General features: G+C 58.4%; 1 protein-coding gene across 1 annotated transcript in view; it reads right to left on the bottom strand.

The window, feature by feature from the left end:
- Positions 1-2,533: 2,533 nt before the first annotated feature.
- Positions 2,534-21,037, bottom strand: part of COL2A1 (collagen type II alpha 1 chain) — a 30,803-nt gene continuing 12,299 nt past the window's right edge. The window contains exons 17-54 of the mRNA XM_006202900.4: positions 19,302-19,346; positions 18,783-18,836; positions 17,229-17,327; positions 16,897-16,941; positions 16,707-16,805; positions 16,489-16,542; positions 15,988-16,095; positions 15,547-15,600; positions 15,367-15,465; positions 15,163-15,216; positions 14,627-14,725; positions 14,192-14,245; positions 13,755-13,808; positions 13,365-13,418; positions 13,099-13,152; positions 12,834-12,878; positions 12,525-12,623; positions 12,185-12,292; positions 11,815-11,868; positions 11,463-11,516; positions 11,015-11,068; positions 10,612-10,665; positions 10,227-10,334; positions 9,558-9,611; positions 9,031-9,084; positions 8,096-8,257; positions 7,773-7,880; positions 7,454-7,561; positions 7,116-7,169; positions 6,838-6,945; positions 6,570-6,623; positions 6,314-6,421; positions 5,983-6,036; positions 5,426-5,533; positions 4,790-5,078; positions 4,130-4,317; positions 3,576-3,818; positions 2,534-3,115 (exon numbers count right to left, since the gene is read on the bottom strand). Coding sequence (XP_006202962.2) covers positions 2,969-3,115; positions 3,576-3,818; positions 4,130-4,317; positions 4,790-5,078; positions 5,426-5,533; positions 5,983-6,036; positions 6,314-6,421; positions 6,570-6,623; positions 6,838-6,945; positions 7,116-7,169; positions 7,454-7,561; positions 7,773-7,880; positions 8,096-8,257; positions 9,031-9,084; positions 9,558-9,611; positions 10,227-10,334; positions 10,612-10,665; positions 11,015-11,068; positions 11,463-11,516; positions 11,815-11,868; positions 12,185-12,292; positions 12,525-12,623; positions 12,834-12,878; positions 13,099-13,152; positions 13,365-13,418; positions 13,755-13,808; positions 14,192-14,245; positions 14,627-14,725; positions 15,163-15,216; positions 15,367-15,465; positions 15,547-15,600; positions 15,988-16,095; positions 16,489-16,542; positions 16,707-16,805; positions 16,897-16,941; positions 17,229-17,327; positions 18,783-18,836; positions 19,302-19,346 — 3,441 coding nt within the window. The 3' untranslated portion in view covers positions 2,534-2,968. The remainder of the gene's footprint in view (positions 3,116-3,575; positions 3,819-4,129; positions 4,318-4,789; positions 5,079-5,425; positions 5,534-5,982; positions 6,037-6,313; positions 6,422-6,569; positions 6,624-6,837; positions 6,946-7,115; positions 7,170-7,453; positions 7,562-7,772; positions 7,881-8,095; positions 8,258-9,030; positions 9,085-9,557; positions 9,612-10,226; positions 10,335-10,611; positions 10,666-11,014; positions 11,069-11,462; positions 11,517-11,814; positions 11,869-12,184; positions 12,293-12,524; positions 12,624-12,833; positions 12,879-13,098; positions 13,153-13,364; positions 13,419-13,754; positions 13,809-14,191; positions 14,246-14,626; positions 14,726-15,162; positions 15,217-15,366; positions 15,466-15,546; positions 15,601-15,987; positions 16,096-16,488; positions 16,543-16,706; positions 16,806-16,896; positions 16,942-17,228; positions 17,328-18,782; positions 18,837-19,301; positions 19,347-21,037) is intronic.

The raw sequence follows: 21,037 nt of genomic DNA, 5'->3' as shown, positions 1-21,037 counted from the left end.
AAGCGTTTTTTTTTTCATGTGCCTATTGGCCATTTGGATGTCTTGAAATGTTTGTTTAGGTTTTCTGCCCATTTTTTGATTGGCTTGTTTGTTTGTTTGTTTTTGTAATTGAGCTGTATGAGCTTTTTGTATATTCTGGAAATTAAGCTTTTGTCAGTTGCATCATTTGCAAATATTTTCTCCCATTCTATAGGTTGTCTTCTTGTTTCATTTATAGTTTTCTTTGCTGTGCAAAAGCTTATAAGTTGAATTAGGTCCCATTTGCTTATTTTTGTTTTTGTTTCTATTGTCTGGGTAGACTGCCCTAGGAGGACATTGCTAAGATTTATGTCAGAGAATGTTTTGCCTATGTTTTCTTCTAGGAGGTTTATAGTGTCTTACGTTTAAGTCTTTAAGCTATTTTGAGTTATTTTATTTTTGTGTGTGGTGTGAGTGAATGTTCTGACTTCATTGATTTACATGCAGCTGTCCAGCTTTCCCAACACCACTTGCCAAAGAGGTTAGAACAGGATACTTTTTTTTAATAGGTGTACTGAGGATTGAAGGCAGGACTTCATGCATTCTAAGCATATGCTCTGTCACTGAGCCATTTCCCTCCCCTTTGTGAACTCTTATTCTCAATGTACTTACCTTCTCTTGTTCATTCACTCATTCCAGAGAAGTGTCTACTGAGCACCTGCTATATGCTAAGGATTGCATTTTCTATGCATTTGTCCAGAGTCATAGCTAGAAGTTTCAAACTCCATCACAAGCCTTTGATACTTACCAGGCCCTATACAGGCCACAATTTATCTACCGCCAAAGCAGGATCCCTGAGGTCTGACTCAACTGCCCTTCCAAGGATTTTAGCCCCAAATGTGAAACAAATTATTAAAAGAATCAGCCTATTTGTAAAAGCTCTACAGAAATCTCAGCGGTCCCAAGTACTTCTCTGGGCAAAATATTCCTTACTCTTTGCCTTTGTAAATAAGAGTCTTCATCCCCTTATGTACTCTTCAAAGATTCATTCTGTGTTTCTTCTCTTGTTTAGAAGGGGCAACTATTTCAGAAGTTGTTCTGCGATTTACCCGGGATCCAGGGACTTGAGTAAGTCTTTTCTGGAGCTCAGACCCAGCAAACTGACTCCAAGCTAAAGCCCTTGGAGACCGGACGCTCTCGTAGAGACCAGGCAGCTCATGAGAGGAAAAGTAACTGGACTGAGGCCTATAATTAGTAAGCCAGGTGGGTCAGAGTGTTATCTGAGAGGTTACTCTGCCTTTCCTGGGCGTCAGGGATCACAGCAGTCAGTCACGAGCCTCTGAGCCAGGTCGGGATAAGGGGCAGCAGCAGTGCAGAGGGGCAGCACTGCCGCCCGGGGCGGGGCTTTGCGGTCTGACCGCAGACGCAGGGCTTTTGTCCCGCTGTTCTCGTCCCCCGAGCTCCACCTTCTGGTTCACCCATCAGTTACCTAAGCAGCAGCTGCTGGTATTTCTAGGTTTTACTGGGAATGTGGGAAACGGGTGGCTGTGAAGGATCAGCTTGATATCCTGGTGCAAGTGGGACTCCTCTTACCAAGGTGTGAGCTGATGGTCGCCATCTGCTGAGCTGCCTTTGAGTAAGTCGCTCTGATGCCACTGTGGGCCGAGAAGTGTACAGGGTGGGGGGCGGGCTGGGCTCCCTGAGTGTGGCTGGCAGGTTGGAACCAAACTCAACTCTACAGCTCCACCTGTGGTCTGAGGAAGTGTTCATAAGCCCCTGTGTACCTCCCCCGGTGCCCTCATTAGCTCTCTTGGTATATGGAAGGGTCGTTTATTTTGAATTATGAGATAGCTGTGCTAAAGATGTGTTCTTAATCACGTCTGCATTTTATTCTTTTAGTTTGTTGTGAACTAGCCCCTTCTAGGGAGAAGGCAACTGCTTCCTTATTTTTGTCACACGAAACATTGCAAAGCAAGAGGTGGGAGACTGTTCATTCATAAGCCTGGCGTTGAGAAGACTTCCCGTGGAAGCTTTAAGTGCCAGCCCAGGAAGTGGGGAAGAGGGACCAGAGGGAGGGGAGGCAGCAAAAAGGAATAAGGACTGGGGTAAGTGTTTACGCTAACGCTTCTCCCTGAACTGAAGTCTTAGAGAAAGGCCGAGATAAATGGGTCACCAAGCTTGTCTGAGTGTGTGCACTGATTCCGGCCCCTGTGGACGTGCTCCCCTCCCCTCCGGCTGCACCGTGCAACCCGTCCTCTCTCGGAGCATCTCCCATCCCCCCAGGTAGCAGGATGCAGCCCACGCATCCCCATCAGAGCTTTGTGTCTGGGTTTGCTCTCGGGAACAAGGCCACTCCGCTTCGGCCCCTCCCTTCCCAAACCTTGGTGAACCTAGTTCACCCCTGGGTTCCACGCCGTGCCAGGGTTTACAAAAAGAGGCCAGTTTGTGTTTATGTGAGGTTGCTCATCCAGGCAGTGTGGCTTCAGTCAGGAGAGGAAGGCCTGAGGATGGCAGTTTGGTCGTGCCCACAGAACCCACAGAAAGGAAAATAAAGAACAAAGGACAAGCCAATAGGTACTTTCCAATAATTTTTTTGTTTTTAATATCAATTGACGTCTTAAAAAATACAGAGGTGTTTGACACAGAATAGCACCATTGTGTAGGACACACAGTTCCTGTGCCCGGCACCTGAAGGGGGTCCTCTTGCCTGGGCTGGGGGGCAGTCACTCAGGGGGCGTTTGACTCACACCAGTTAGTTTCCTGTCTCTGCCTTGACCCAAAGGTCTTACAGGAAGACAATAAATAAATAGAACACCGAGATTTTATTTTTGCAGTCTGCCCAGTTCAGGTCTCTTAGAGAGGGGAGAAAAGTCCAAACTGTGAGAGGGTGAGATGAATGGACATCAGGTCAGGTCAGCCATTCAGTGCAGAGTCCTAGAGTGACTGGGATTGGAAAGTACTTGGGTCCTTTGGATTCGCAATGGATTGTGTTGTTTCTGGGTTCAGGTTTTTACAAGAAGCAGACAGGCCCTATGTCCACACCAAATTCCTGCTCAGGCCCTCCTATGTCCATGGGTGCAATGTCAATGATGGGGAGGCGCGAGGTCTTCTGTGACCGGTACTCGATCAGAGTCTGGCCCCACTTACCGGTGTGTTTCTAGGGGAGAAGAAGAGGAGAGTCAGTGGATGCCTTGCAATCCAGTGCCAGCTGCCCAGGACCCCAAAACTGAGCATCCCAGTGCAGAACACCCCTGAGGGCCCCCTTGACTTCTTTTGGAGTTGACCTCTACCTCGACTCCAGTCCCCAGCAGCAGGGCCTCCTCCATCCTGCCCTGCTTCTTCCCCACTCCCCCTAGACAGCAGCGGGCCCAGGGCGGGTGGGCAGACCCACACACATGGAGTGATGTTCCTACAGGAGTCATTGTAGAGTGGAGGAGACAGAAGGACACGCACCTCGCCCTCACCTGTCGCTCTGTGTGCCATCCCCACATAGCCCCTCACACTCACACCCCTTTAGGACGACGACACCTGCTGTGGACCAACCCTCTGCCTGCTCAAGGCTGAGCCCCGGGTCCCAGGAAGCTGATCTCTCTGGCGGCCCAGCCGGCCTGACTCACCGTGCAGCCATCCTTCAGGACAGTGTACGTGAACCTGCTGTTGCCCTCAGCCCGGATCTCCACGTCGTTGGAGCCCTGGATGAGCAGGGCCTTCTTGAGGTTGCCGGCTGCTTCGTCCAGGTAGGCGATGCTGTTCTTGCAGTGGTAGGTGATGTTCTGGGAGCCCTCGGTGGACAGCAGGCGCAGGAAGGTCATCTGGACGTTGGCAGTGTTGGGGGCCAGGTTGTCATCTCCATAGCTGAACTGCAGGGCAGAGAGCAGTGGCATGAGGCCGGGGACAGGAGCCGCAAGGGCCCCCAACCAAAGTGCAGTGGGGCTGGGGCAGCAGGTCACTGGGAGCAAGCACTTTTTGCTGCTCGGGAGTGGAGCGAGTCTCCAAGGACCTCTCCCTCCACCCCTGAATTGGAAAAAAAATACTGTTCCTCCTCTTTCCTTCCTCTTAAAGCCCCAAAGAAAACTGGTGAGAATGTGGGCAACGAGCTCTCAACTTGCAGGGAGAGAGCAGAGGGAGATTCTGAGGTGCCGTCTCTGGCCCGGAGCGAGCAGGGACTCACGTGGAAGCCGCCGTTGATGGTTTCTCCGAACCAGATGTGCTTTCTGTCCTTGCTCTTGCTGCTCCACCAGTTCTTCTTGGGAACGCTGGCTGGGTTGGGGTAGACGCAGGTCTCACCAGTCTCCATGTTGCAGAAAACCTTCATGGCGTCCAAGGTGCAGCCCTGGTTGGGGTCGATCCAGTAGTCTCCTGCGGGGGCGGGGGGGAGGCAACACCCCATCGGGGCTCAGACGGGCACAGACACCTGCTCCTGAGAGAGCCAGGCCTGCCTAGGAGAGGCAGAAAGGCCCTCGGGGACGCCAGCGGGAGAAGAGCAGGGTGTGAGGGCCACATGCGGCCAAAGGGAGGGCAGAGGGAGGGATCCAGGGTAGGAGGACCTGGATGGGAACGTCCAGGGCTAAACAGGGGTGCAAGCAAAAGGGCAGGGCTGCCCGGTGGCTGGAGCTCTACCCTGAAGTCACTTCCACCATGTAGCCATGGCAGGACGAGGCCAGGGCTGCAGTCTCGCTGCTGTGAAACGGGGAAGCCACCACATTCCAGAACCTTCCAGGCCTGGCTCTGCCCTGCGCTAAGAGGCATCTGCTCCCTCAGCATGAGGGGACCGTGCCCAGTGGGCTGCCTTCCCACTCTCTGGGCCAGGGGTCCCGCCCTCCAGGCTCACCGCTCTTCCATTCAGGGTGGCAGAGTTTCAGGTCCCGGCAGGTGCGAGCGGGGTTCTTGCGGGAGCCCTCGGGGCTGCGGAGGCTCTCAATCTGGTTGTTGAGGGACTTGAGTGTGGCATCCACCTCGGCGTCGTGCTGTCTCAGGTTGCCAGCTGCCTCGTCAGCCCGCATGTACTGCAGGGGGTCGGGGCCCTTCTCTCTCTGGCCTAGGCCAGCAAAAGCAGACATGTCGATGCCGGGGCCGGGGGGACCTGGGGGACCAGGGGGGCCAGGATTTCCAGGAGGACCCTGCAGCAGAAAACAGAGAAATCAGCCAGGAATTAGAGACACCCCTCCTGTGTCCATCCCCACCTGCTAGAATGTATAGAGTATCTTCTTCCCAGTGCCATTGAGGGGTGGGGGTGCACAGCAGGTCAAGACCAAGAAAACCATAGTACACTCCTCGTTTTCTCATCAGCCCCTCTCTTCTGTTTCTTATGGACTCTCTGAACCTCCAGGGAGATCCCAAGATAAAGGAGATGCCGTCACATTAGCTGCAGGCTGATGCCCCAAAACAAGCCCTTACAGCACCAGAGAGCGCCAGCCTCCCGGTGCTGGGGACACCCCAGGCAGCAGGAAGGAGTCAGAACACTTACAGCGGGGCCGGTTTCGCCTGAACGTCCACGGGGACCAGGAGGTCCGATGGGGCCAGGGATTCCATTAGCACCATCTTTGCCAGAGGGACCGACAGGGCCAGGAGGACCCTGCAGGCAGAGAGAAGAGAGAAGTGGTGAGGAAAGCGCCATCAACAAAGGGCAGGTCTGGGAGGAGCCGGGGCTGGTTAGGTGGCCGTCCTGGTAGCACTCGCCGCCCTGTTCCCAGTTATTCCCACTTCTCAGCCGTAGAACCCCACGCTGGTCTGTGTGGCCAAGAGCCAGCAGCATGGCTTCATGGCTCGCCTACCCGCCTAAGCTCCTCTTTGTAAAATCCTGTTCCTGCACGTCTGTCTGACAGCCAAGAGCTGCTCGTGTTCGTCCTGAGATCTCAGGTACTTTTCTGGCTGTGGTCTCACTAAGTCAGTCCCACCTCCACTGCTGAGTGAGACCCGCTGAGCCCAAGGCTTCCCCAGAAGCAGCAACATTCCCTCCTCATCAAACACCTGGCCAGCAGCCTGGGCCCACCCTGGAGGAAGGGCTCACTCCATCTCACTTACTCTAGGGCCAGAAGGACCAGCAGGACCAGAAGCACCTTGGTCTCCAGAAGGACCCTGTACAGAAGGAAGAGGCGGAGGTCAGAGTTCAGCACAGACAGGGCCCCATCTTCCAGGCTGGGAGGCCTTCTTGAATATGTATAGATACTGGGAGTTGGGGGAGCAGACGCCTGTTGCACCCCCATGCCCCTTCCACTCGCTCCTCCCTCCGACCCTGAGGAAGTTCTGGGCATTTCTTAGCATGGTCCCAAGTCATTTTAGGGGCATGGGAAGCTCAGGTGGGCTCTGCGTAGTGGGAGGCCTTGGGGAGCCAAGCACAGGCAGCAGCACTTACAGGGGGGCCGGGCAGACCCTGCAGACCGGTGAAGCCACGGTGTCCCTTCAGTCCCCTCTCGCCAGCCTCTCCAGCTTCTCCTTTGTCACCTCGGGGGCCTTGAGGGCCCTGGGAACAAGACACACAGACACAGGTTGGGTCAGCTCGGGCTGGAGCAAGAGCCCTCTGCTGGCCTCACCCAAGACAGCAGCCCCGGGGTCCCTGCAGCCCCCAACCTGCCTGCTGGGGACCCAGCACAGGATGCTGAGATACTCACTGGCATTCCTCGGGCTCCAGCCGGTCCTGCGGGTCCCATGGGGCCTTGTGCACCCTGTGAGGAGAGTGGGAGCAGCGTCAGAGCACAGTCAGGGCAGGGACGGCCTCTCTGCATCTGCCCCCAGCCTGGGCACTGAGGCTGCTGCACCCATGGCCAGAGACGCCTGGACCCAGGGACGCCTCCAGGGCCTGGACGGGGGAAGGGGGGTGGTGGAAGAGCTCCCTGCCCACCCTCCACCTCCGGCTTTTACTGACGTGAAGATACTCACAGCTTCTCCTCGGTCTCCCTGCTTGCCAGTTGGGCCGGCGGGGCCAGGAGAGCCAGGGGGTCCAGGGGTTCCGGGAGCACCTACGGGGCCAGCCTCACCACGATCACCCTGTTAGGAGAGGTCTTAGGCTCAGAGAGGAGTGTTCCAGAAGAGGCAAGGAGAGAAGGTCCTTCCAGACTGAGATACGACTTGGGCCCTGACTCACCACCCCAGGCCAGCCTGTTAGGCGGATGGAATGTCCTGCCTGCCCCACCACGTGTAGAGCCCCAGATACTCACCTTGACTCCAGCTGCACCATCTCTGCCAGGGGGGCCATCAGCGCCAGGGCTTCCCTGGGCAAAGGGAAACAGATGCCATCAGAGCTGCCTGCCAAACCCCCTCTGCACCCCATCCTCCCCTCGGGAGCTCAGGTTTGTTCCCTCTGGCCAGTCGAAACTTTGGAGCCAAAGCCTTCTCACCAAGATGGTTCCTGCCTCCCTCCCATGTGCTCTTCTCTTCCCTATCATGACCTTCCCTTCATACCCAGAGGCTTAGACTTGGCCCATCCTGTCACCTCCTTCTCCAGGGCTCCCCTCTCCCCAGGAATAGCCACCCCACAGTGGGCCCCACTGCTCACCTCACGTCCAGGTTCACCAGCAGGACCAGTCAGGCCAGGAGGACCCACAGGGCCAGGGGGACCTCGGTCTCCAGATGCACCAGGAGCTCCTTGCTTGCCAGGCTCACCCTGGGAGACAGTGACAAGGAGAGTAAGTGTGTGCTCCGAGGCCCCTCTGAGCCTTTCTGGGGAGAGGGCTGGCCAGGGGTCAGTTCTGAGGATGTGGAGCGGGTAGCAGGCTCAGGGGGTGATTGGGCCACCACCAAGAGCACCGGATGAAGAGCCAGCACTGAGCCAGGCTGGGCCCAGCTGTCCTGGAGGAAAGGGGGTCTCCACTCACCGATGGGCCAGGCAGGCCAGGGAATCCTCGCTCACCACGCTGCCCAGGCAGGCCAACGATGCCCCTCTGACCAGCCAGACCCTGGGGACCTGGAGGACCGTCGGGACCCTGAGAGAGGAGAGGTAGGGGGCAAGAACTTGAGAACTGACACAGAGCCGCCCCCGTCCACACAGCAACCGGCTGCCCACTGCTGGGGTCAGAGTCAGCGCTCCTCCTGCCCGGCAGGGCATTTCTCTCCAAGGTGCTTCCCACCCTGGCAGCCCCACAGCCCTGCTCCCCCAACTCCAGGCTCTGTGCACTCACAAGCCTGGGGCAGGACTTACAGAGGGACCATCATCTCCAGGCTCTCCCTTCTCGCCAGGTGGTCCAGCAGGACCTTGGAGGCCAGGGTCACCAGCTCGGCCAGGGGGGCCGCTGTCTCCTCGAGCACCTTTGGGACCATCTTTTCCAGAAGGACCAGGGGGACCGGGGGGCCCAGGGTTGCCCTAGAAGGAGCAAATGCCGGAAATGAGAAGTCATCACATCCTTCCCCATCTATCCAGTCTGCCAGAGCCAGTGGGGCCCCAGGGACAGCGAGCACCCTTCTAGGGGCCTCCTTCACAGTAAGGGCAGCTTGACCCCTGACCCCAGCCTGCCTCTTCCATCTTCTCTCCCATGTGAGCTCTGGGCAGCCAGCCTGGCTTCTCCAGCCCCAAGGACTCCTAAAGGCTAGGCTCTCAAAGATGCAGCTTTCTTGCACGAAAATCCCAGCACACTTTCCTTTTTCTGATCTGCTTGGAATCCCTCCTGCCTCCTTCCTTTTGGCCTCACTCCCACCACTGATCCTCAAGGAACATCTCCAGCCTTGCTCCTCTGACCCCTAAGCCTCTGTACTTGCTTCCTTTGTGCTTGGCGGTGTTGGTGAGCTGGGTGACTTCTCAGCATCCCTCCTCCCTCTACTGCAAACTCCCCAAGGGCAAGTCGTGGACTTTCTTATAAAGCACAGGGCCAGGTACACGCAGCGTGCTCAAGAAATGTGTGTCCATGATGAAAGCAATTGTACCAGCCCATCCTGCCCCCTAGCCAGAAGCCCATGGTCACCAAGACCCCTGCTCCTAGCTGTCCACAAGGAGAGCAGGTCCCCATGGTCAATTAATCACTCCTCCCAGGAGCGGGAATGGGCCCAAAGGGGTGCAGGAGACCGGACCAGACTCTTCAGCCCCTGCCTGTGCCTCACACACCAGGAGTAAGGCAGGACCTAGCCAGGAGTGACACTTACATTAGAGCCGGGTGGTCCAACGCGGCCAGCAGCTCCGGGGAATCCGGTGGCTCCCTATGTGAGGAGAGGAGAGACCCTGAGTACCTTGGGCCCTCAGGAGGCCCAAGAACCAAGTGTTGGGGGGGTCTCGGAGGCTGGTGTGGGAAGGGGAGGGGACTGCATAGCAGCAAGGGGAGCTAGAGAGGGAGAAAGGGCCCCGTGGGGTCTGGCCATGGCCTCGTGCAGCTGCAGCTCTCTGCCTCCAGCTCCTGCAGGGGGGCATATTCAGGGAGCCGAGCAGGGGCCAGCCTGGGGCCAGGGTACTCCCAGGATCACTGCACACCGGCAGAGAGGGGCGCCCTCTTTCCTCCTGGATTGGGATGGGCTTGGGCTGGGGGCAAAAGCCGGGCTGAGAAGGAGGGAGGTGGGGTGGAGTCTCTGGGGCCAGGCCCTCTTCATGAGAGCGGGGGTGGGGCGTGGAAAAAGCTGCTGCCCCAGCAGTACCCTCCACCCACCCGGGCGACAGTGGGGGTGCGGGCCTCACTCACCGGGGGGCCCTGAGCGCCTCGGACTCCTTTAGGACCAGTCACGCCAGTAGGACCCTGGGGAGGAAGGAGGGAGACAGTGAGGGCTGGTTCCCCCCAGGAGGGCTGCGGGCTTCTGGGCACAGGGCCTGGCTGAGCCCCGACAAGGACTCCTAAGGGCTAGGCTCTCAAAGATGCGGCTTTCTTGGCACTAGAATCCCAGCGTGGAGAAGCTGTGACAGGCAGGCCTCCCATCCTGGCCAACAGGAGACTCGTGTTCTAGGAGACCTCGGGGAGGAGAAGCCTGTCAGGCTCTGCAGAGCCAGTCCAAGATCTCCCCGCTGCTCACAAGAGACCGGCTGCTCTGTCCCCAGCTGTCTGTCCTCAGGGAGACACAGCCAGGACCCTATGTCATCCCCCAGCACCCCCACCACAGCCCACACCCACGCCCAAGACAATGAAAGCCAGTTCAGCTACCAGAGCCTTAATCCCTGAATACAAATGCCTCCTCCCAGCGGCCTCCCCCTCCTATGGCAGCAGCAGCAGCAGCAGCAGGCTCCGAGTCTGCAGGTGGAGAGCCCTAAATGCAGGCGGGCATCCCCCAGCCACCCTCCGCCTGCCCAGGCCCCTCACCCTGCACCCAGCACTCCCTGCCCTGTGGGGACAGTTCCGGAGGAGCTCAGCATTACCCACCTGAGGCCCAGGAGCTCCAGAGGGGCCCTGAGGACCCGGGGCACCGGCATCACCTTTCTGGCCGGCCTCTCCTTGCTCGCCTTTGGCACCGGGCTGGCCATCAGCACCCTGTCGGGGAAAGTGGAAGCCGGTGAGTGGGGGCAAATATTCAAAGTCCTTCCCAAAGGGCCAGAGACTCTGAGTGTGACTGTGTGTGTCCACCCTGGGCCTGAACACTGGGTCTGAGGTAGGACTGTTACATCAGTGTGGCAATGTGGGATGAGAGGAGCCCATTCCTCTTTAAACTCTGTCCTTCGCTGCCCCGCAGGTGGAAGGTGCCCTCAGGTACTGACGCAGAGCTGGGCAGAGGAAGGGCCCAGGAGGGAGGGTGGACAGAGATACTCACAGGAGGACCAGCGAATCCAGCAGGCCCGGGGGGTCCAGTCTCTCCACGTTCGCCCTGTGAGAGAAGAGGCCCAAGAGGAGTGAGGCTCAGCTGCCTGCCTGCTCTGTTCCCTCTTGTGAGCCCAGATCCCCCTCAGGCCCAGCCTGGCCTCCTGCACAGTAACCCCAGAGAGAAGGGGTCAGGAAGCTCCCTCATAGAGGGACCCAGGTCAGAAAGCCTCTCTTGGTCAGAGGAGCTGAGGACCCAAAGACCCTCCACCTAGATCACATTGTGGGGGTGATGTGCCTTCTCCCTTCCTTTCTCATCTCTCTTCTCCACCCCCAGACCCAGACCCAGACCCAAAGGGCAGGGAGGGAGCCCGTGCCAGGGGCTTGCAGGGCCAGGCTCAGGGGCAGATACTCACCGGGGCACCACGAGCACCAGCAGTTCCTGCAGGACCAGGAGGTCCAACTTCTCCCTAAGGTGGGGAGGGGAGATGAGCCGTGGATGAACGGTGTGGGCCCTTCGAGAGCACAGTGCACCCAGGAAGCCCCGACGGTGAACGGGGGCTCTGGTCCCCCCACCGACCCGCAGCCTATTTTCTCCTTGTTGCTTCAGCCACACCTGCACCCTCCTCGGGGCCTTTGCTGAAGGCAGCTGTACCCCTGACCAACTGCTCCCCTGAATGGCACACACAGCCATGAGTTTGCCCCTAAGAAGACCCCACCCTCAATGCCCTGCAGCCGCTGCTGGGCAGGAGGGTAACAGTTGTTAAGCGAGGGCAAGAACTGGCAGTCTTTGGCAGGAGACGAAGGAGGCTTGATAGAGGAGGCGAGACAGAGCAAGAAAAGGGACCCACGGCTCAAACTCACCTTCTCACCATTGGCACCAGCTGGGCCAGGGGGGCCGATGGGGCCAGTCAGACCCTGGGGAGAGAAGGCGGAAGTGAGAGGCAGGGGGAGGCAGCTAGCAACGGGGAGCCCAGCACCCACACCCACTGGACCTTGGCGCACCCTCCCGTGGCCCCCAGAATTCCCTCTCATCCTGGGCCCCCGTTTTGATAGCCGACTCCATGTGGTTGTCCAGCCCACAGAACTGAGAAAGGACAGGAGACCACACTCACACACTGCCCCCCGCCCCCTGAGTGCGGGGCTGGGGGCCCGTGAGGTCCCCTGCATCTGTCCCCACCCAGCCCCAGGAAATCTGCCACCAGCATTCACTTACTCGTCCGCCGTCCTTCCCGGGGGCTCCCTCAGGGCCTTTCTCACCAACATCGCCCTGTGGGATAGAGAAAACAGGCCACCTCAGGCATGCTCTCCAAGACCCTCTTTGTCAGCTCAGCTCAGCTCCCCCAGAATGGGGCTCTGGGCAGAGCTCAGAGCCTGGCAGGGGGAATTTGCTGTGATCTCAGGGTGAGTGATGAGGAATAACAGTGAGAATGAGAGAGAATGTCAGGTCAGACGGAGAGCCTTGGAGGCGGGTCTCCAAGTTCCTTCGGAGGGTAACTGGGAACCTCACCCCCAGGGGTTGTGAGGAGCTGGAGGGAGTATGAGGAAGCACACTGTGGGGGAGGCATGGTCAGCCAGGTACTCACCCTGTCTCCCTTGGGCCCGGCAATGCCAGCTGCTCCCCTCTCACCGGGCATCCCCTGCAGACCTGGAGGGCCCTGAGCCCCAGGGGGGCCGGCTGGGCCAGATGCACCCTGTTGGGGGGAGAAGGAGCCTGTAGTGGGCAGCTCCTCCCCCAGGACTCTCGTGCCTCAAGCCCCCTTTCCTTCCTTTCTTCCTCTGCCCAGACCCTTTTCCGTCTTATCCTCCACCCCTCCCTCCTTCCATTTTCATTCCTCCAGAGCCCCCTCCCCTTCCCCTTCATCCCTCAGCAGGGCCTCCCAGGCGGGCCCAGAGGAGCCCTGCTGGCAGGACCACCTCACTTACTTTGGGACCATCAGTGCCAGGAGTGCCGGGGAGGCCGCGGGGCCCCTGGAGGCCCTGGGACCCGGGAGAGCCACGTTCCCCTGGGAAGCCTCGTTCACCCTGTCATGGAGACACCAAGGAGCAGTTAGTCAAGAGAGATGGGGTGGAGGCCCGAAGAGAGGAGACTGAGGGAGAAGCAGGGAGGTGGGGAGTGGGGCCGGGCCCCAGGACTCCAGGGGTGGTGCTGTCAGGAGGCGCCGGCAGGCAGAGCCGCACAACGAGAGAGCTGGCCCGAGGAGGCCACCCAGAAATGGCCGACAGGACACTCACCCTGGGGCCCACGAGGCCGGGAGCTCCAGCTTCACCAGGAACACCCTGAAGAACAAAGAAGGACGTGTGAGAGAGCTGAGGCTTTTCTGTCCCAGAGCCTTGGCCGAGTGTCCCTCCCGCTGGAGGCTGAGCTCAGACTGTCATCTGTAGAGGGAGGGCTGGCTGGCCTCCTGGGGCTCCTGGTGCCCTCCTGCCCTTGCCTCCTGGGCCTGAGACTAGACTTCCCACCTAAACAGGCTGCAGGTTCAAAGAATCCCATGCTCACCTGGTCACCTGGTTTTCCACCTTCACCTGGGGGACCAGGAGGGCCAGGAAGTCCCTAGAAATCAAAGTGGTTTTGGTTAGGAAAGGAATGAGTTTGCTGCCCCACCCTCCAGGGAGGCTGGCACAGGGCGACAGCCGGGGGTGCAGGGAAGACTTATCCCCGGGGCCCCCTTTAGAGGGTGGGCCTTCCGCCCGCGGTGCCTGCTGCTGCCCCCAGAGCCCTGGGCATGGACAGGGACTGAACAGGAAGCTGGTCCAGCCACCTACCTGGAACCCAGATGGCCCAGGAGCACCCTGCTCGCCTCGTTCACCAGCAGGTCCCTGCGGAGGAAGATGAAGGTGAGCTGAGCCAGCGTTCCAGAGAAGCTAGGAGCCTCAGCTGGGCCCAGAAGGGTCTGGGGCGGCCTGCAGGAGGGCAGGCAGACACCGTCCCGCACTGCCCAAGCAAGGCGTGTACGTGTGCCTCGCTGTCCTCCCACCAGGGACCCACATCCCTGACAACCAGGGTGGAGTCCACACTGCCCCCAGGGACATCCTGCCTCACTCAGTCTAGGTCAGGTGTCCTGGATCAGCCCAGATCCACACCTGTCAGCCCCACTACTCCACCCACCAAGCCCCTGCCCATGGGCCACCTGGAGAGGCTGGGCAGGTACTTACAGCGGGTCCAGGGGGGCCTGCAGCACCTGTCTCACCATCTTTGCCGGGAAGACCCTAGACAGAGAGAAAGGGGTGATGTAATGATACACTTTTCTTCAGTTCTACAAACCCCAGGACGGGGCAGGTGCACTGTGTGGCCCAGAGTTTCCAGATGATCCCCCACCTGAACTCCATTTCCACACCTTCCCTTCCCATCCTTCCCCAGCCCCCTCCTTCTCCCTCAGTCTTTCTCAGCATGGGAGCCTTCTCCATCTCCCTGGGCTGCTGTCAGCAGCCAGACGTCTCCCCTGTGGACTCCCAAAGGGCCCAGCGCAGCACGGGCTCAGCCACAGGAATCCACAGGGTCAACTAGGGGTCCCAGGGGCAGGCCAGACATTTCCCTCTCTTTGCAGATACCCAGCAAACACCAAGGCATGGGCAGCAGGGAGGGTGCTTACTCTCAGACCAGGAGCACCAGGCAGTCCCTTCTCGCCAGCTTTGCCAGGCTCACCCTGGAAGAAAGAGTGCAGGGCCATGAGGCAGAGGGTTTTGATGGGAGTAGGGTAGGTCGCTAGGCTGGGGAGACGAGCTTGGGGTCACGACCTGATGAACAGCAAAGGCTAAAGCCGACTATCAGCATCTCTCTTAAGCTCAGAGCCCTGCCCCAGGGAACACTGTCACAGCTGAGATGTCCTGAGGGCTTTAAAGAGCCCTGGGGTTCCCCAGATCACATGCACTCCTGCGGGGCATGGAGGCCCCAGCTGCCCAGGGCACAGTGGGGCCCGCTCATCAGGGCCCTTGGGTTAACTCTATTCAGGAGCCAGCCCTTTCCCCAGGGGCAGGGAGGCAGTAGCACCATGTGGAAGGAAATGGAAGGACAGGTGTTTACTTACATTGGCACCTTTGGGACCAGGGAAACCCATGACACCAGGCTGCCCACGAGCCCCCTGAGGACCTGGAGGTCCAGGGCGACCGTCTTCACCAGGGGCTCCCTGAAAAAAAGAAAACCATTCTCAGGACATGGACACTCGACCACATTCATCCCTCCAATATCTACTAAGTGCCTACTGTGTAGCAGGGACAGGGCTAGACACTGGCCAGACACACAGCCAGGGTTGCAACCAGCAGCCCACATCACACACCGGCCCCATCAGTGACAAGGCACTGCTTAGCTTAGAAGTTTTGCTGCTGAAAGTGTGTATCAGGCTTTGTCTTCCCCCAAGGAAAAGCCCAAATGCACAAGAGGGTGGCATTTTCAGAACTCACAGCCACTGCACAGGCCACACCTGGCCCCAGGACCTACCATCTGTCCCCCTCCACAGTTCTTCAAATTCACAGTCCGCCCCCACCCAACTCCGGTCTCTTTTCCCATCTGCCTCCCCAAGCATATCCCCCAACCCCTCCCAACATCCTCAGACGATGGACTTACAGAAGGACCAACTTTGCCTTGAGGACCAGCATCACCAGGGCGACCAGTGAGACCCTTTGTTCAGGGGAGAGAAGAGGATGGGTGTCAGGGCAGCCCCAGGACTGTCCAATCCTGGCAGCACAGGGTTGGAGGGACCAGGTGGGGCGGCGCAGGAGGGGTCTGCTCAGAGTCAGAAGCCAAGAACTAAAGCAGCTCCGTACTTACCCTGGCTCCAGGAAGGCCAGGCTCTCCGGGACGGCCAGGGTCACCATTGGCTCCCTTTGGACCAGCAAGGCCACTGGGTCCTCGCTCTCCAGGGGCTCCCTACACAAGAGGAGGCAGGGCATCAGCAGAAAGCCATCTGACCAGTGATGCGGGGACCCCAGCCCCTGTCCCTCCACTCACCTTGGGACCTGCCAGACCATCTTGACCTGGGAAACCACGGTTGCCAGGAGCACCCTAGGCAGAAGTGGACAAGAGAGGCAGTGGTTAGAGTTGCCCTTCACCCAACTGTGGCTACAGAGAGCCTAGCCAGGCCCCAGGGGGTCCATGCCACCAGACCCCCAACTAGTTTCCGAGGAGCAGAAGCTACGGCCTGCAAGATTCTGAGAGATTAACTTTTGGGGCCTGTCCCCACCTTTTTGGGAAAGAGCTCTATTTCGTGTCATCCCCAGGGGGTGAGGGACACGAAGGAGGAGAAGGTTCCCTACCCCTATGGTGCAGGTGGGGAAGAGAGGAGAGTGGTGTCCAGAAGGCCACGTGCTTGGCACAGACCCAGAGCCCCAGGGACTCGCCTTGCATCCCCAGGCCACGCCCCAGTGAACATGGGACTCCCCGCCCACTTACTCTTTCTCCAGGGGGCCCAGCGGGCCCAGCACCACCAGGCTCTCCACGGGCACCTCTTTTGCCTTCTTCACCAGCAGGACCGGGGGCTCCTTGGGGACCAGCAGGGCCCTGAGAACCAGCACAAAAGAGAAACAGGGTGAGTCTTGGCCTGGCCCTGGGGCAAGCACTGGCCCAGCATGTGGAGGAAGTGGCTGTGGCTATTGTTTCAGGGCTGGGGGATCATCTGGGGAAGGGGAGTCACAAAGGACCAGCCTGGGGAGAGCAGAAGTGGCCCAGTGGGAAGAGAGAGAGTATAAAGTTCCAACTGGTCAAGCCGATCAAGCCAAAGATGGGAGCTGAAGCTTCATCAGCTTCTCAGCCCTGTCACAGCTCTCTCTGGGCACAGCCTGAGAGGGCCCAGATGAGGGCTGGGGCTACGGCGGAGGTGGGCAGTGGGCCGGGGTGCCCTGGACTTTGTGGAGCAGCCGCCTGGAAAGACAAGGGCTGTAAGCAGATACTCACCGGTTCTCCCTTGGGGCCTTGTTCACCTTTGAAGCCAGCAATACCGGGCTCACCCTTGACAAAAGAGAAAAGCAGTTTCTCACACTTGGTTCTCTCCATGGCCCTGCCTCCACCTCCCGAAACCCTTAAAGGCGCCCACCGAAGGACACAGTGTGAGCACAGGAAAGAGTTTGACTCCGAGGCCATGGGTGGGACTTGGGGATCACTCTGGGTCTTACCGTTTGACCTTTCGGGCCCAGAGGACCAGTTGCACCTTGAGGGCCGGGTGGACCACGGGGCCCAGGGAAGCCAGGAGCACCAGCAATGCCAGGAGCACCCTGTCAGCATGAGCAGAGAGAAGGGAATCAGGACGGGGTTAAAAAGAGAGTGACCCCACCCGGAGGAGCCAAGTCCAAGGGCAGCACTCACAGCAGATCCTTTAGCTCCAGGAATTCCATCAGCTCCGGGGTTACCCTGAAAAAGGAGACGGTGTCATATAATACGCAGCAAACGTCCCAGCCCTCCCCTCCAGGACCAGGGGCTGGGCCACCAGCTGCCCATCCCAGGCATGGCCCTGCTGGACATCTCAAGGTGAGAATGAGCGATGGAGGAAGAGGTCTCTAAACATGGGAGGTAGCAGGCACTGAGCCAGAATGGAGGTTTGATGACTGGGGCTCTAATTCCTTCATATTTAAGCACAAGTCAAGTGTGTCAAGGCCACAGACCCCAGACCCTTCAGGCCAAAGAGAAGCTGCACTTACAGAGGCACCAGCCGGCCCGGGGGACCCAGGAGTGCCAGGTTCACCGCGAGGACCCTGGGCACCTTCAGGACCTCTAGCACCAGTAGGACCAGCTTCACCCTGGAAAGAGACAGGGAGGGATGTGTGAGGACAAGTCAGGGGGACAGAGACCTCTCGTGGGGCAGCAACAGTTCAGGACAAGCTGTTTGAACACACCAAAACCCTGAGTCATGCACGTGCACCCCCTGCACGTGGCACTCCGGTTCCCATACGTGTTCCCACACTGGCCACCTGGCTGAGCTCACCGCCCTGATGACTTCCTACCCGTCCGCTCCACTCTCCACCTCCCCTCTCTACTGTGACCACCACAAGCAAACACACGGATTCGTGCCACTGCCTGAACATCATGCTGGTCCTGCCAGCACCCATCAGAAAAGCCCGAGCCAGAGGATCCTGCCAGCCCAGTGTCCTGGGATGACGGAAGGATGGCTGAGATGGGCAGGCACCTCTACCCCCACTCCCCACCTATTTTTTCTTTTATTGAAGCTCTCGAACATCTCAGCTCAGGGCACCACTCAGCCTGTATCTGGCTGATGTGTGAACCAGGCTCTGGGCCAAGCCTGTTTGGAGGGAGCCTGAAAGCCAGGGCAAAAGCAAGCTGGGACTAGCGCCCTGACTCTACTTTTCCCAAAATGGCCTCTGCTTTTACGTTCATTTTTTTCCTGAAAGTTACAACTGGCTGCGGTCTGGGCTCTCTGGACCGCGGAGTCCCTGGGGAGGACTGCTGACCTGGAGGGAGGGCAGAGCCTCCTCAGGTTTCTTCTCAGAACATTCTCGCTTCACTTTTGTAATTATTATTTTCTAAAGGTCAGGCCCCCTCACCTTCCGCTGTCCCTCTCCACAATGGGTCTCCTTCACTAGGGCTCCCAGGGCCTCAGACACTGTCTGGTTGCCATGGAAACCCCCAGGAGGGGAAAAGCAACCTGATGCCAGTGACCACATGGAGGCTCCTTATTCATGTCCTGGCGGCAACAGGAGAGAATTCCCAGGGACTCACGGGCATTGGAATCCCTCCTGGGCCACGGGGGCCTTTCCCTGAACTGGCTGGCCTCCCACTGGCCTCTGTTAATCCTCGGAAGAACCCTATTAACATGGCTTGGAAGAGCCAAGCCCCTCAGATGAAGCAGGGGTGAGAAGAAAGCATGGAACCGTCTCCTAGCCCACTTCCTTCCAACTCTCTTTCAGGTCTAAAGTCAGGTGGAGCTTTACCTTCCTTCCTCCGGTTCCTGGTCTTTTGGTCCCTCCTACATCTCGGGTGTCTCCCCATCTTTTTCTGCCTTTCCCCATTCTGAAGCTGTAACTCTACCTCCAGCTTTTTATCATTCCATCTTACTTTCCCTTCCAGCTGGTGACTCTGAGAAATGCCTGACTTTTTCCTTGCCTCCACGGAGAGCAGCAGTGAGGGGGCGGGAGGGGGTGGGACACTCCTCCGAAGGGAAGGGGGATCACCCAGGGGGCAATCAGCAAGGGTTATGGGGAAAGGGGGTCTCCGGACTCGACGAGCAGGGCACGCACCTTGGCACCGGGAGCTCCAGGGAAGCCAGGACCGCCAGCAGGACCCACGGGACCCTGGAGGAAGGACACGGGTGGAGAGGTGAAGGCTGACTCGGCAGCATCTCTCCAGCCTCCCAGGTGAGCCACCTCTACACCACACGCTCCTTCCCACCTCTGCACTGATGCTGCTCTGCATCCACTGTGGCTGCAAGTCCCTGGATGAAAAGGGTCCCCACTGCTAGTGTCCCCAAGCCTGGCTTCACAAGGCAAAGCAAGTTTCTGACTCTATACACGCCAAGAGGCAGGTGATTCTTTCACCTCCCTCCCTATCCCTCCTCAAAAAAACTGCCAAAAGGGTGACTGAGAAAAATAAACTATTGCTTCAAAGCTTGTTATCGACATGCTCGCGTAGAATGAAAACTTAGTCCTCCTTCTTTCGGTAGAAGCCAGAGCGCTGTGTGGGTACTGAGTAAACACTGCCAACTTCACTGGCCTTCTGACTGGGACTCAGGTAGACCTGCCGGGGATGAACGAACTTACCGGAGGCCCTGCGGGGCCTGGTTGACCGTCGTTGCCACGGGCACCCTGTGAGCAAGAAGCAAGCAGCCATTGTGAGAGGCTCCCACCCAACCAGTCCCCCTCCTGCCCTGGCCCACCCAGCCAGTGCCCCAGGGCTGAGAGTGAGGCTGGCAAGGTGTGAGCTGCTAAATGTCCACCAAGAGGCCCTAGAGCTCTCCACAGTGGCTGGGCAAGCAGTGGGCTGCTTCTCAGCTTAAATATGCTTGAGTAATTTCCCAGCTATTCTATCATTTCTTAAACTTCCATTTAGACCCCAAATATCTCCAGCTTCAAGGCTGAGTTATCATTTAAAGACTCGATGGATTGGGCCAAAGAAAATGAAACAGCCAATCAGTGTCCCTGACTCAGTCGCTCCTGCCTGTCACAGTGGAAAGCACTTCAGGGCTCGGGCAACCCCCTCGGTTAGGGCTTGTTTAACTCTAGGATCTGCGCCCCGACTCCCAACCCACAAAACAACCTGCTTCTAAGGAAAACAGAGAAGCCGCAGGACTTCTGCCACCAGCCCAGGAAGAAGCTCTGTGATGGGGACAGGGCACTGGGCACAGCCCGAGGACCACATCTGAGCTCGTGTCCCGAGACTCCTTTCACAGAAAGGCGAGGCTGCCGGCTCCTCCTCTATAGGAAGCCCTTTGAGGGCTCCCCCCAGGTTTGTGCTGAGCTTGTCTGGTCTCTCTCTCAAGGTCCCTCAGGGCCCAGGGAACCATTAGGGTAGGCAGAGCTGGGCCTGCCACCTGGTCCTTGGAGGGAACCGGAACAGGCCAGAGGGCGACTTTCCCTCAGCGGAGTCCTGCCTGCCGGCCTCTGCCTCTCCTCTGAAGCTGAAGAAGGATACTTTAGGGGGAGCTCCTGTTTTAAATAAGACTAAATCTTCCTCCTGGCTATGGTCCATTTCTCCTGACTGAGACTCTCCTGGTTGGCATTAAACAGGGCAGCAAGAGAAGACATAACAGAAGAAAAGTCACAGGGAGCATAAAGCCTCAGCATTGGCCACAGCCCCTTCTGGGCTGGCCTGGCCCTTTTGAGAAGCTCTGGAGCACCCTCCTTGCAGGAGCTGGCCGGCGGAGAGGCCGGGCTGCGGTGAGCGAGGGGGAGCTGTGCTGCTGCTCTGAGAGGCCAGAGCTGGGCGGGCATCTGGGGCTCCCCCTGCAGCAAGGCTGGAGAGTGGGCACCGTCTGGTCTGGCCCGAGGAGGTGGGAACACATGACCACAGCAGGTTGAGGCCAACCCAGCTCAGCTTCCAGGCTGGCCTCAACACCAGGCCTGCACTTGGAACTACATGACGTTGTCAATCTTCTCCGCCAAATCCTGTGCAGCCCCTGCTAGCCTGACTACTGTGAGGACAGGGACCAGTGAGGAGAAGCCAGAAGCAGGGCCTCCCGTGCCCAGGAAGGAAGGAGAAGAGGGATGAGGGATGCAGCTCATCTCCGCCCCTCACAGGGCGCAGCCACCGTGACTCCAAGCCTGGCCAAAAAGCCACAAGCCAGGTCTTGATAATCTGCAGAAATCGCGGTGTTTCTTGGCAAGCCCAGCGCTCTCTAATCCCCTCACACAAAGTGACCCTGGGACAAGCCACTCCAGCAGCTCTGGCTGACAAATGGGGGTCGAGGCTGCTTGTTATTTCACTGATCTGCTTTTGAGGGAAATCTCTGCCAAAACAGATACATTATCTGGAAAGCAGTACAACTGAGTGAAGCTAA

This window comes from Vicugna pacos, chromosome 12 (assembly GCF_048564905.1).
Source record: "Vicugna pacos chromosome 12, VicPac4, whole genome shotgun sequence".
NCBI lineage: Eukaryota > Metazoa > Chordata > Mammalia > Artiodactyla > Camelidae > Vicugna > Vicugna pacos.
The sequence above is the reverse complement of the archived record's forward strand: the minus strand, read 5'-3'. Positions and strand labels throughout refer to the sequence as shown.